This window comes from Molothrus ater, chromosome 3, assembly GCF_012460135.2.
Source record: "Molothrus ater isolate BHLD 08-10-18 breed brown headed cowbird chromosome 3, BPBGC_Mater_1.1, whole genome shotgun sequence".
Lineage (NCBI taxonomy): Eukaryota > Metazoa > Chordata > Aves > Passeriformes > Icteridae > Molothrus > Molothrus ater.
In genome coordinates this window covers 73,295,445-73,310,320 of record NC_050480.2, presented here as the reverse complement: position 1 = coordinate 73,310,320, position 14,876 = coordinate 73,295,445, and the positions used below count along the sequence as shown (strand labels likewise).

General features: G+C 42.0%; 1 protein-coding gene across 1 annotated transcript; it reads left to right on the top strand.

Annotated features, from left to right (window-relative positions):
- The first annotated feature begins 466 nt into the window (after positions 1 to 466).
- Positions 467 to 10,621, top strand: LOC118685398 (b(0,+)-type amino acid transporter 1-like). The gene is made up of 7 exons (XM_036380904.1): positions 467 to 508; positions 1,484 to 2,233; positions 3,875 to 4,008; positions 5,863 to 5,992; positions 8,680 to 8,804; positions 9,227 to 9,314; positions 10,388 to 10,621. Exons 2-7 carry the CDS (start codon positions 1,490 to 1,492, stop codon positions 10,619 to 10,621), a joined length of 1,455 nt encoding a protein of 484 aa, XP_036236797.1. The 5' UTR covers positions 467 to 508; positions 1,484 to 1,489.
- The last annotated feature ends 4,255 nt before the right edge of the window (positions 10,622 to 14,876 follow it).

Below are 14,876 nucleotides of genomic sequence, written 5' to 3'. Positions count from 1 at the left end.
ACCCAACAAACTTTTCATTATTTCCTTAATCTAATAATAACATTTATACTCTAAACCCCTCTACTTTTTAATGAGATTTGAGAGCTTTTTTCTTCTTTAGAGAACTTAAAGTACTTGAACCTGATGATAAAATTTGAGCGCCTTTATTTGCCTTAGCATGAGAAACTTGTATGAATTGTATGTGTGTTTTTCTTGTGGACCCATGAGTAGTTTTGTTAAGGGTTCAAGAGTTATCCTGGACTCTTCTTGCAGAGAACTGCAAAGCTAGTTAGATTTTTTTTTTTTTTTTTTTTGCAAAAAGGTAAAGAAAGAGAAGTCTAAATGATTTAGAAGGAATTTTTAGAGAAACAATAGAAATACTGCTCTGTTTATAGTCATGCTTTTTTAGATCAAATATTTGAGAAGAACAGATAAAGATTCAAGGTCTGTGGTTGCCATGAAGGGCAGAGAAAGGTCTCACTTCTGGTACTTATCACAACAGAAGTTTGCAAGAGACCTCCAAGGACAGTAACTCTGCAGTAAAGTTTAGTTCATGTTCAAAGGAATCCACGTGGAAGTTCCCTTCCGCTCAATACTTCATCTACATCTCAAATCACAAAATACACCCTTATGCACTGTAATAGTCATATTTATGGTAGAACCTGCCTCAAGGTCTGGAATTTCATGTGTTAGGTATCTAAGTAAGGGTCAGGGGTATCTTCAAAAGCTTGTACCACCTTTCTGTCATGCGTGCATTGAAATGTGTGTACAATGAGCTGTGACAAAGTGCTCTGAAGATTGTGGTCTGGTAGGAGTGCGCACACCTTATGTACAATGGTAAAAAGGCCCTGGAAAAATGTAATTGTAGCCTTTTCACACTTCTCCACCTCCACTTCCTAAAATTGGAAAAAGCCCATATTGCCCCCTACTGCTGTGCAGAAAAAATGTCTCTGGACTGTTTTTTAGCAAAACCTTTCTGTTTCTTTGATCAAGACACTGAAAATGTTCCTTGTTGAGCAAAGCCTTAGCATGTTGGCCAGCAGACTTGTTTGATCATGTTACAGTGAAAAATGAAGATATGATTGAGCACTGAAGCAAGTGCTTGAACATTGACTTTTCAGCAAAGAATAAAGTGCAGATTTGCATGGGGACTTTGCGTACTTGATCCTTATTTCACATGCTGTTTGAGGCATGATTTAAAGAGAGATAACCAGGATCACAGTCCAGTAATGTGCTGAGTGATTTTGAGGTCGTGCTGGATACTATCCATTACAATTGCTTGCAATGAAATTCAGGGATAATCAAACTTGGCATAATAAATTACCAAGATAAGATAGGTAATGAAAGAATGTGAAATGGAGAAGATAGGTTTGTGCTTCTTAACAGCGTTCAGTGTGACTTCTCTAATTATTAACTAAACCTCAAAGTCTGAGGTAGTCCTTATTCAAATGCCTTAATCCTTTTTCAGATTCTCTCCTTACAACATCTCCTGTCTCCTCACATTTCCACAATGAGGGAAAGGAAGGCAACAGATCCACTCCGTTCATCCACAGATCTGACTGAAGGGAAGGAGAAGTTAAGACTGAAACAAGAGGTTGGCCTGATTAGCAGCGTGTCATTAATTGCAGGTACCATGATAGGCTCAGGGATCTTTATGTCCCCTGAGTGGGTACTACACCACATGGGGAACCCTGCCAGCAGCCTGCTGATCTGGGCAGCATGTGGTCTCCTGGCCACGTTTGGAGCCTTGTCGTACGCTGAGCTTGGAACAATAATTAAAGAGTCTGGAGGAGAATACATTTACATTTTGAGGATTTTTGGTTCCTTTCCTGCTTTCCTTTTCGCCTACACTTCTGTCATCCTGGTGAGACCAGCTGGTTTGGCAGCTGTCTGTCTGAGCTTTGCTGAGTACGCCATTGCGCCGTTCTACCCAGGATGCTCATCTCCGCAGGTTGCCATCAAATGTACAGCTGCCGCCTGCATCCTGATTTTAACTATCATCAACTGCCTCAACGTGAGGCTGGCAACATCTGTTATGAACATTTTTACAGCTGCCAAACTCTTGGCTTTGTTGGTGATCGTGGTGGGTGGGTTGGTGCTGCTTGCCAAGGGACAAACTCAGAGTTTTCAGAATGGTTTTCAAGGCACCACTGCAGGTATTGGGGCAGTTGGAGTGGCGTTTTACCAGGGGCTCTGGTCCTATGATGGATGGAACAACCTAAATTATGTAACTGAGGAACTGAAGAAGCCTGAGGTGAGTGAGTGAGTGAGTGAGTGAGTGAGTGAGTGAGTGAGTGAGTGAGTGAGGAGCGAGCTGGGTTTTACTTACTTAATCCTGCTGTTAATATGTTTGATTCTATCTATGATTGTGTTAAGAGTGGTAATCAAGGGATTTACAGTGAGGGTGGTGAGACACTGACAGAAGAGACATTGCAGATGCCCCGTCCCCAGAAGTGTTCAAGGCCAGCTTGTGTAGGGCTTTGAGCAACTTGGTGTAGTGGAAGGAACCCCTGCTCATTACATGGAGGTTTGAACTAGATAATCTTTAAGGTCCCTTCCAATCCAAACCATCTTGTGGTCCTATAAAAGTCCTAAAATAACCCATTGACTGGAAAGAAATTATTAGACAGAACTTGGATGCTTTAGGGATGAAGTTTTTTCTTAGTGTTTAGAGGATCTCACTGTAGACACCTAGATTTATTCAGAAAAGCACTCACTGCTATAATCCATAAAGGATTCTTAACAACATGTATTTTCTTAAAGACTTGATCCATAATCTATGCTTTAGAAAACAAAGTACTTTATCTCTCCCTGTTGCATCAAAGGGCAACTTCAGAGCAAGCCAAGCCTCATTGGAAAGGGAATCTAACTCTGTGAATGATCCCTGTCTTTAAACATCTATATTTTAGCATTGTGCAGTCCATGCTGTAGGCACTGAAGTAGCTCAGCTGCATCTCACATCACCTTCTCTGTGCCATATTATCCATTTTCACAGATCAAACACTGCAGCAGTGAACAACTCTTATTTTGCAAGAGTTGTGTGAGTGCAGAGTTTATAGAGTGTGCTTTGTACCAGTGCAGCACACAAGATCCTACAGATCAAATGCAAATACACAGTTAAATATTAACCTAAATGGCAGCAAAGATCCCAGGGCCACTCTCTCCCACAGGATCATGAGCACTGATATTCAGGCCCTTCCAGAGTGGAGACACCACCATTAGAAATTGCTGTATCTTGTCCTGTGTTGAGAATGGGGAATGCAAAAATTGATATTTCAAGTTCTTAGATGCATACAGTTGCCATTTCCCAGTATTTTCAGTTGCATAAGACACTGTTGATTTTATTGAGTCTTAAAATGATCCTGTGGTGTTCTAAGACACAATCCTGCCACTAAGAAAAAATAAATATTTCCTTCCTAGTGCAAGTCCCCTTTGAGATTTTGAGATCAAACCCCTCTTTTGATTTAAACTGTAGAGTAGTTAAATGTGATACAACACACCCTGGAACTTTGTCCATGGCAGTGAGGTGTTTATGGGAAGATGCAGCACACCAGGAGACATAACATACTAATAACAAATAAATCAATATTAAAATAATCAAGAAATATGCAAAAGGCATCTTAGGCAGCTACAAATCAAAATCTTTTTAATAAGATTTAGTGGGTTCTTTTTGTTTGAATTATTTTGTTTGGTTGGTTGTGGGGTTTTTTAGACTAACTTTGGAACCGTACAAGACTGGTGTGAAAGCTGCCATGTGAATCTGGATCTATGTCTTGTTCTGAGGAAAGGTTTAGGAAGTGGAGGAATTTCAATGAGAGACGTGGGTGGTGGCAAAACCAAATCAAACAAAAAAAGCACAGTGCTGCACCTAAGACTGCTGTCATCCCTTTTCCAGGTGACCCTTCCCAGAGCTCTGATGATTGCCATTCCTTTGGTTACATGCCTGTATTTGCTGGTAAACGTGAGCTACCTGGCGGCCATGACTCCCTCTGAGCTGCTGTCTTCAGGAGCTGTGGCTGTCACCTGGGGGTGAGCACTGCGTGGGGCAACATGGGCAATGTTGCTGAATCCTGTCTACTTGGCACCCGGAATTTAGAGCAGACCAGAGTCTTATGTCTCAGTTTCTCCATCTGTGGGGAAATGGAAAATGGTACTGATCTCAACACCTTTGAGAGCTGTTATACACAGGTTGGGTAGCCTTTGGTAACTGCAATTGGCTTGTGTTTTTCCAGACCTGCACAGAAACAATTTCTACCTTTCCTCAACCTGAAGTATTTGGTGACATTAAACAGTTTCTGTACAAGATGAGGAATTTAGGAAGAGAAGGAAGGGATCATCATGAGAGGTATAGACACCATCAATGATCTTCCACCAGAACATCCAGCCTTAGTCTAGATATTTCCAAAGACACAGAATCCCTGATAGCCCTAAATGAGTTGTCTGGCAGAAATGATGACATGGTGTATCCACAGATTACGTGCTGCTCTTCCTAAAAAGTCAGCAGCAGCTTTGCTTCTGTGTGCATTTCACAAGATCTCCCATTTGAAGATCTGACTGAGCTCTTGCTGGATGTGTTCTCTAATAGCCTTTCATTATGAGTAGGAGCTTTTAAAGGTCTAGTGCTTTGTTTGAGCATGTCACAAAGCCTCACTAAGCTGCAGTGTCACGAACTTTCCCTGCACTTCCTTTCCCATCATTCCTAATTAACAAGTTATTTGTGAGCTTCCTCCTTTGTAACACATCTCCTTTTCCTGTCTGATTAACCTTTTCACCCAAGAGTGCAATTCAGGAAGAAATATTGAACTAGTGACAGGAAATCTGGGCACTCAAAGGCTGGGGAACAGGTAGGGAGCCAGTCTGAGGAGGAGGTAAAGTTTGTGCCTCACAAGCAAGACATGCAGCTATTCAGGCCATTAAGAAAGAATGGGAGGAGTATAAAGAACCCAGAGGAGGACTTGTCACATTTAAATGCATTTATTCCCTATATAAGAGGAAAACTCCCAGAAAGAAACATTGTTCAGTGGTGAGAGGTGCAGCAGCACAAAAAGAGCTCAGAAACTCTTCCCAGCGTTTCTTGATGACAGCGATTTAACAGCAACCACAGGTTTCAGTTTGCTTGTAAATAAAGTGATCTAAAAAAACATTTGAGTTTTGGATTTTTGCCAATTAGATAAACAGTGTTTGTGTATGTGACAATTACCCCAAACACCAGCATTTATTACTCAATTAATACTCTTAATGCTGCTTCATTCCAGAAGACAATCTTCACTTTTAGGTGAGAGAAAATTATCATTCCTTCCAAATATTTACCTTGAACTCTGTAACTCTGCTACTTCTTCTGTTAAGTAGTAAGTGAAACAGAAATGTCTGTATATGTTATAGAACCAAACATCTGGAATTCAAACCATTTTTTTTGGCTTAAGTCAGATTCATAGAAGAGCAGTATTAGGTGCATGTGGGATTAAAGGGTTAAAATCCTATGCATATTCAGGAAGAGGTTGTAATGCAGAATATTTCTTCCAGTGTGATGGGAACAGTTTTTCTGTAATTTCCGAGCTAATGTTATTGGTTGTGATATCTTCAGGTGTTTTGCCACAGCTTCAGTACACAAAAAATGTGGTTTTGCCTGTTGTGACCTCTTTGTACACCATTGCAGTGTGGACAGAATATATATAGCAGGAAGAAAGGCTGTCAGACAAGGCAAATTTCCTAGTCACTAAATATTATGGGAATTGCAAGAAGACTTTAAATCACTAGAAAGACCACAGAAAAAGATATGTTCAATACAGAAATACTGGAGGGATGCAACCTGTCTGGTTCTACAGTGAGTATTCAATACATCTATGAACTGCATCTTATGCTGTGAACTCTTTCCCACCTCAGGGACAAAGTCCTGGGCAGCTGGGCGTGGCTCATCTCCTTGTCGGTGGCCCTGTCTACGTTTGGTTCCTCGAATGGGACGTTCTTCAGCGGAGGCCGTGTGTGCTACATTGCTGCCAGGGAGGGCCACATGGTGAGCACAAAGAAAGGGGTCTGGCTTGCTTTGAGCAACTTCACCTTCCTGTGACACTAAAGCAGAGAGGAAAACACTGTGTATGTTCAACTGGCAGAGTGATAGCTCTTCAAGGGGTTTGTTCCTTGCTCATTAATCTCCATCTCTTTCAAAAGTAAGGCGTATTGTCGCTTTCATATTTTCTGAGAAATCCCTTTGCCCAGGATTCTTCTCCTGGGAAGCTGAGAAGCCTCAGAGAAAAATGAAAATAATAATTATCTGATTGCTTCTCCTGTGTTTTGCTGCTTTGGAATGTAGAGATTGTTTATCCAAGAGGTGGTTGTTTGATTGGTTTCATGTGAATTGTTTTTAGTTAATGACCAATCACCATCTGGCTGTGTCGGGACTCTGGAAGAGGTCATGAATTTTTCATTAGTATTTTTTTAAGCCTTCTGTAAGTATCCTTTCTCTATTCTTTAGTATAGTTTTAGCATAGCATTATATAATATAATATAATATAATATAATATAATATAATATAATATAATATAATATAATATAATATAATATAATATAATATAATATAATATAATATAATAATAAATTAGCTTTCTAAGAGCAGGGAGTCAGATTCTCAATTCCTCCTTCGTCCTGGGGACCCTGAAAATACCACAGTGTATGTTGTCTCTGGGCTTTCTTTTTCAGTCAGGTGCTTTCAAAAAGATAACATATTCACATCTAGCTTGAATTTTAAGAACAGCTTTGAAATGAACCACTCAAATATTGCTGCATTGGAGCACCAGGCACAGGGTGTGGGTGACCTAGTCAATATACCTGCCAGGAAAGGAGAACCTGGCCATGCTTGTGTGTTGTAAGGCACCTTTGCTCACACTGGGAGGGTAGCCCAGCACCAGCCTGCTGCCTTTGCAGCTGTTATGCTGACTACACAGGTTCATCTCAGGGGTGATCCAGCCTTCACATGGGTAGTCCAGCTTAGATGCAGCATAGGACATCTTTGCTCTTCAAGCTTCATAGCAATTACAAAGTGACACCAAGCTTTACATCTCCCTAGCTTGGGTTATCATTGGTTTTGTTAGGTGGGCCAAATCTGGTAACCCAGTGGAGGTCAGGCTGCTGCAGCTCCTTTCTCCCTGGTCCAACCAATAAGACCAGCATGCATTCCCAGTAGCCACACACACACAAACACAGGTGTCAAACATATTTATAGACACACACACATACATACATGTATAGCTGTATATATGCATACAGAGCCAGAAGGGAACATAGAGCTCCACGTACAGACATAGCTGGGGCTCACACAAACACCAGCATTAACAACACCAAGGGCCTTTCATTCCCTCTCTGGCTGATCAGGGGTCTATTAGTGAGAAATTAATATAAAATATATATACAGTGTGGGCCCCTCCAGCAGCTGGGCTCAGATACTCAGCCCCTGGTCCCAGTCTCCCCAAGTTGGTATCTGGACAAACAAGCCCCCAGGGCTGCTGCCACATCCCAGCTGCTGATACAGACCCCCCTCACTCACAGGTACACCTCCACACACACTTAACCACACTGCTCCACAAGGAGGAGAAAAAAGGTTGAGCTGCATTTGTCCTCTGTTTTGAGCAGGCCTCTTGTGTTCCTCCTGAATCTCTCTGCTTTTTTTGGTCCTTCCCACCCACAGCATCTGGCATTTCTGTCCTCAAGTGTGAAGGCACTGAAATTGGTTGAACTGAAAGAGGCTGTGGATGCCCAATCCCTGGAAGTTTGAGGCCAGGCTTGATGGGGCTATGAGCAGCCTGGTCTAGCGAAAGGTGTCCCAGCCTACAGCAGGATGTTGGAATTAGATGATCTTTAAGATCCTTCCAACCCAAATCATTCTATGAATCTGTGATTCCACACCAGCTCTGCTCCTGGTTCATAGCAGGGAATCTTTTATGCATATGAATGACCAGGTTGGTGGAGATGACTGGACTGGTGGTTGCTGTTTTGGTGGTCCTGTTTTTGGTGGTTACTGTTCCTCAACCTCTCTCTCTGAGGATAATGCCTGCTCTATCATGGCAAGCTCTGTGCTGAGAATGCACAGATGGTCTGAATCTGACCATACCACACTATGAGCTGAATGCTTATGCCATTTCTCAAACACTCACCTCTAGCAAAGGTTCTTGCATGATATTTTGGTTGGGAATTAAGAATAAAATAAGATTTAAAAGCAGTCTTTCTCATTAAACTTTCCCAATGAAATAAACAATAAAGAGGCTACTAATCCTGAAACAAACCCTGGTGTAATTTGTATTCACATAAATGTTTCAGGACTAGTCCTTGTCTCATTTTCCAGTCATCCCAAGAGAAGTCAAGTCCCAGAGAGACATGACAGAGGGCAGAAGACTGGGCCCATGGCAAAAGGTCCTGATGGTGGTCAGGAAAGCTCTAATTTGACTCATTCTGTCACATCAATAGTTTGAAAACCTCATTTTGCCTGCTCAAACTGATCATGTTTGATATGAAACCAGTGAGACACAATAAAAATGCCCTTGAAGGAGTTTCCTGTATTTACACTCCTTGGAGTTGGTCTGGTTGTATATAGTGCTTATTTGCTGATTCTGAATGGCTCTGGCTGCAGGCAAAGCTCCCCAGCAGCTGAGGGGGATGAATAAGGAGCTCTGAGTCCATGAAATGATGATGCTTTGCTTTGTTTTTCAGCCAGACATCCTGTCCATGGCGCATGTGCGACGCCTCACACCCTCCCCTGCTCTACTGTTCACATCTGCCATGTCTTTAATAATGATAATATCAGGGAGCTTTACCAGCATTGTCAACTTCTTCAGGTATGTGTGTGTAGGGTTTCTGTTTGCATCCCCTGTGCTCCTGGGTTTTACACTGTTTACAAGTACTTTCTTGCATTATCCTTTTGAGCCTGGGCTATTGCTTTCTAACCAATACTGGGGGGAGGAGGAGGGAAGAAGGAAAAGAAAGAGATTGGGAACCAGCACCTTTGCAATGCATGAATGCTCCTGTCACTAGAGACTTAACTGAATGTGATTCATCCCCATTGAATCAGTCATGTTCAGATAATTCTAAAGTTCTCATCATTTGTGCTAGAAAGGAAATGAATGGAGGAACTACTAAATTTATATCAATATTCACCTTCTTAATTGGAGATATGAACATCTGGGATCTGCAAGGCAGGACTGACATTCCTGGATGATCTCACCCCAAGTGTAATGCTAATTTTTTTATTTTCTTCAAGTTTTATGGCATGGCTTTTCTATGGAATGACTATTTCTGGGCTCCTTTATTTAAAAATCAAGAAACCAGAACTGCCAAGATCTTACAAGGTAAAGTAATAACATAAAACCCTCAAATATTTTCCTATATTGTTCAAGTGACTAAGAGAACATTTAGAGAAAAGACTGAGCACTGGTGGCTTACAGATTCAATGTGGTTGTCCTTCCTTTTTTAATTTCAAGTTTTGTGTCAGCAAAGCCAACAAGGGGTGAGACAGTGTGAACATACAGGCATAAGTCAAGATTGAATTCTCTTTCTTGATAAGCTAATAATGCCCTGCCTCCTCACTCTGAAAATATATCTACCATATCCTCTTTCTTTCTAAAAGATTTAAATGGTAAATGAAGGATGATTCTGATCAACATTGTAATCACCTGTTTTTGCTCACAGACTTTGGGCAAACTCCTGGGAGGGTAGCCCAGGTGCTAGAACCTTGCAGAGGGAAAAATAACTTAGGTAGAGTGCCCCAAGTTCTTTGAAATGACATAGGGACAGGTTTGTTCCCCATAAAACAGATGAAAGGAGGGAAATCAAGAGTCACATGTTCTTCCCCTGATGCCATGAGTGAGCTGATCTTCAGTGCTTCCTCAGTGACTGAGGATTATTAATGAATGCACAAGCCACCCTCCTTTGAGGAGGGGGGCTTCAAATTGAAGTTTAAATGCTTTCTGACCAGGCTTACAGAAACTGCCTCTAAGATTGCCTGTCCACCTGTCTGTAAACACATGGATAAAACTTTATGTGCAAGGGTGCTAAAGTACAGTTGATTTGAATACAATTGCTCTGTGTTTTGTCTACAGCTTGGCTTTGAGATGCACGGTAGTAGGGAGACCAAGAACAGGCCTGGCACTAAACCCAGTAGTTTGCATCTTCAGGTCTAGGAGGACAGGAAAGACCAGGGGTTAGGGTGTGATATGGCAGTGTAGCCCTTGCAGGGATGTTCAGCCTTGGGGTGGGGGTAGGCTGGGAAACAGGATGTCTGGATTAATTGGTATTTCTAGGTAATATCTCAGGTTGCAAAAAGGTTTAATCTACAAAGCCTTCTGCAGAAGTTCCAGGGTTATCCAGACACACAGAAGCCCAGAATTACATGAGTCTTTATGCTGATGTTTTGCTTTCACAGGTCCCAATTATCATCCCCATAATTGTGCTGATGGCAGCTGTGTACCTGGTGTTAGCTCCCATCATTGATCAACCCCAAATAGAGATCCTTTACATCGTCCTGTTCATTTTCAGTGGCATCATTTTTTATTTCCCACTGGTTCGCTTCAAGTACCACCCTCGCTTCTTACAGAGAGTCACTTTGCACCTCCAGCTGTTGCTGGAAGTTGCTCCAACTACCAGGGATGCAAACTGAGATAACATCCTTCCTTCACGTGGCTGCCTCCACCTCATGGTTTATCCCTTGGTTTTCAAGGCTCAGAAAATATTCTTCTGTAAAGAGCAATGAGTAGAATGCAAGTTACACTAAGTGTCCAGGTGAGACAGACTGCAGCTGTGACTCCTCAAGTTTCCTTAAAATTTTGGGGACATGTTTTTCTCCTTTTCAGCTTTGCCTTGGCAAAAAGCTGAAAGCTTATCCCTTGGCAAAAATCCATATCCATTACATATGGATTCCAAAGGAATATGTGCTTTGGTATTTTTCATCCCACAAAGGGCTGTTTCTCAGGATCATATCTCTTATTTCAAGATAAAATGCAGCAAAAGAGAGACAATGAAATATTATTCATATAGCAGGCCGAGTCCCATAGCCATATCTGGCAATGCCTTTAATTATTTACACCTAGTTCTGCCCACTGTGACTGCAGAGCTTCTCAAATCAATAAAGCAAGGGCTCCCCATGGCCACAAGAAATAAACCCTTTTTCACTCAGGTATTCACTCTGGGAAGATTATGCTTCTTCCAGTTCCAGGTGCACAGAGACAACAGTCCTTTCTCTGTCTCAGAAAGCATCCCACATCTCCCACAGAAAACCCTCTGTCATGAGACAGGAAGTGCCTTAAAGCTCTGTCAGTTTACTCTGTTGAGAATGCACTTGTCATCTGGGATCCATCCATTCATGATGAGGATGCAGGCAGCATCACTCAAGTGCCAACATTCACCCATGTCCTTCCAGTGATCCCCCTGAAGAAAAAAACCTTATTTTGTGACAAAGTGAAGGAAAAAAAAAAGCCACCAAAAAACCCTAGAGCATATGTACCAGCAAAATACTCTGACTAGGAATTAAAGAAACCACATACTGAGCTACATTAGGAGAAGTGTGGCCAACAGAGCAAGGAAACACTCTGTCTCTTGGACTCAACCCCTGAAATCATGCATCTGGTGTTGGGCCCTGCTGCTCAAGGTGGAGTTGTGAAGACCACCTGGGCCCTTCTTTATAGTGGCAGCTCAGAGCAGGGGTCACAAGCTGTGGCTTGAGATGTTCAGGCTGGACTTAGGGGAAACATGCCCCACGAGGGCAGTGCAGTGTTGGAGCAATGTGCAGAAAGGTGGGGAGATCTCAGTTCTCAAGTCCCTTGCATTTTCTACCACAGCCATTTCCACCAATTTCTGTGATTCTAAAGGCACAGCACAAAAGTCACAGGCTGTGCTCTCACCCACACCTAACACACAGAAGTCACTTTGGTTTCCCATTATCCTGAGGCACAGCTGTTTTTTCCTGCTCTCAGGGAAGGAGAGGTATTATAAACTGTTTTCTTCACATTTTTCCAGATGGTTCCAGGATGATACCTGTCATAGACTAAAAAGGTCTAGGAGCTAGTCCCTAAAATGCCTTGTTAAAGTACTGAAAGTTAACTTTCTGTCAGCATTCTTCTATAGAACCTGCTACAATCCTGCTACCTTTTACCTAACCTTCTATGACCCTAGAACACAGGTTACTTGATCCTCCAGGCCTTTTTCAGCCCATCTCAGAGTTGTGTATCTGATTACAATCTCATTCTGCAATGTTACCCCTTCTGCTCCTCTGAGTGGTGATACCAGCAGCTACAGGGATGCACCCACAGTCTGTTTTTCCAAGTGTTAGGTATGATAATGGATAGGCCACATGCCACTCATCCAAATCCTTAGCTTAAATAGTGTTTGGGAGGATTTCCTTCCACTGATTTTTACTGGAGTTGCCAACAAAGGCCAGTGAGGGAACAATTTTTCCTCCTGAATCCCTTGACAATACAAAATTCTTGGGATGTGTCTCTTAAAGAAGAGGATATTCTCAGAAGGACTGATGAGGTTAGGAGCTCTAGGTTACCTTCCTCCCACTGCCCCAGGCTCTTCATCTGATGTCAGGGAAACTTCTTAAAGGAGCTGCATCTCAGCTACTTACCTAAAAATTAGAATAATACAATTTCTCTGATCATAAATTTTTGAAACAATCTTTTTCTTACGTATTTATGAAGCCTATCACACAGGGCTGTGCTCTAATAAAGAACATGAAAAGACTTAGTACTTTGAAGAAATAGCATTTACATGCTATTGGTTTGTGTATGGATATAGGGGAACTGGAAAGCTGCAATTACCATACTCTGCACTAATCTCATTTTCTATAGATATTATTGTAACAAGATGTTATTTTTTATTTATGTTGCCTAGGATTTGCAGGTGTTTATAATGCCAAAACAAGATGCTGAAAGCTCAGAGAATTGAAAGATAATTACAATAAAATGGGCATTACAATGAAGTGAGTTAATGTGTCTGTTTCTGTTTTTCACCCAAGAAAAACAATTCCATAGAAATTTTACTGCATGATCATAAACAATCAGCATCAGGCTTATCTCTCCTTGGTCAGAAGGTTTAACAACATGAGTGGGTGTTTATATGTGCGTACACTCATTTTTCATAATGACTGCTTATCCATTCAACCCCAGGATATGTAAATTGGAATCTCTTTTTCCTTCATGAGACATTTACAATACAAGTGCCAGGAAGAGGCAACACATCCTTACCATTTATTCCTGCAGCATAGTGACAATGTGACAGTGGACTGGGCTCTGTACCTGCAGCTTGTACAGGTTATCCTACAAGATCTTATTTGGCCTGTCTGTTTCCAAAGCTCCAGATCCCTGTGACCTGTGCTTAGACCCTTCTTCATAGGCTCAGAAGAAAAATGGACAATCAGCATTGACCTCAAGATAATCATAAGATCTCTACTTCACCTCTAGGCCCTGAGTATAATTGACTCCCATCCTTCAGCTGGCAACCTGCAACAACCTGTTGGGAGCTTTACTTCGGTGCACAGAGCTGAATGTATTCTGGGCTTTTTCCTGACTTCGTCAGAAGCATCAGAGATGGACTACACCTAGGGACAGTAAAGGACAGTCCAGTGTGTGAGAGAGGTCAGAAAATCCTCCTTCGGTGATCTTCTAGTCAGGCATGCTCACATGCCCAAGTTCAAGTGATTGCCATAATTCGTGGTTGAGGACAAATTTCCAATTGGGTGGCACAGAGCAGAATTCAAGATAATTTTAATTTTCCTCTGTTCAGGAAACACAGTTCACCCACTTAGACTGAGTGGATTTATCCGAACAGTTCTCAGCCAGTGCAGAGGATTTGGTGTTTAGTCTCTCTTGCTCTTTGCTGGGACATAGGAAATAAAAAAGACCCCACTGAACTCTCTCAGCAGGGTTAACTTGCTCTCCAGGTCATCACACTTAGGGGATGAAATAAATACAGTCAGTTCTGGAATCACAGACCATTCCAGTGTGGGTTGGAACTGACCTCCGGAGGTCTCTTATCCAACATCCTTCTTGAAGCAGGACTATTATCATGTAAGGTCATTTACCTGTGCCTCTGACTCATGTTTTGGAAAACACTGAGGATGGAGAGCCCACCATCTCTCTGCACCACTCTCCGGATAAAGAAATTTTCCTTAAGTTCAATCTGAACATCTCAATCTGCAGCTTGTGGCTGTTGCCCTTGCCTGTATCACCTACTGCCAAAGTGGTTGGTTCTATCCTTTTTGTAACTCTCCTTTGTGGAGCTGTAGGCTGCTGTTATGTTGTCTCTTTCTTTCTGCCAGACTCAACAAGCCCAACTCAAGAAGCTTTTTCATGTAGGCAAAGTGCTCTGGACTTCTGTCTTAGGAGCTCTTTGCTGAACTCCCTCCAGTTCCTCTGCTTTCCTTTTGAACTGGGAAGGAGCCAGAAAATTGAATGCAACATTCCAAGTGTGCCTTCACAGGTGTCAAGTCTACAGAGACACTGACATCCCTTGGTCTGCTTAGGCATCTTCCCTAATGCAGGCCACTATGTGTAACCCTTTCAGTCAGTCACTTCTGAGAGCTTCAGCTGACTTAGTTGAAGGCAATGGAAAACCCTTACTTTGTACAGTTGGTACTCTTATTAGAAACTTTATCTAGGCTGTGATAAATCCAGCATCAGGATGACTCAGTCTAGCAGTGCAGAGGGATCTACATCTTGCACTTTACCTTTTATTAATGAGTTAGTTGGATACTGTCAGGGTCTTCATGTATGTGACTCATTCCTCATGAAGGAGTGCTTTTGCTAAAAAAGGATGCACACCCACAGTCATACAATAAATGGGTGGTCTTAGGTTTGTGAACTAGCAGTGAGATTAATGGCTAGTGAAATAGCCCATCTGTTTCTAGAATCAAGCTA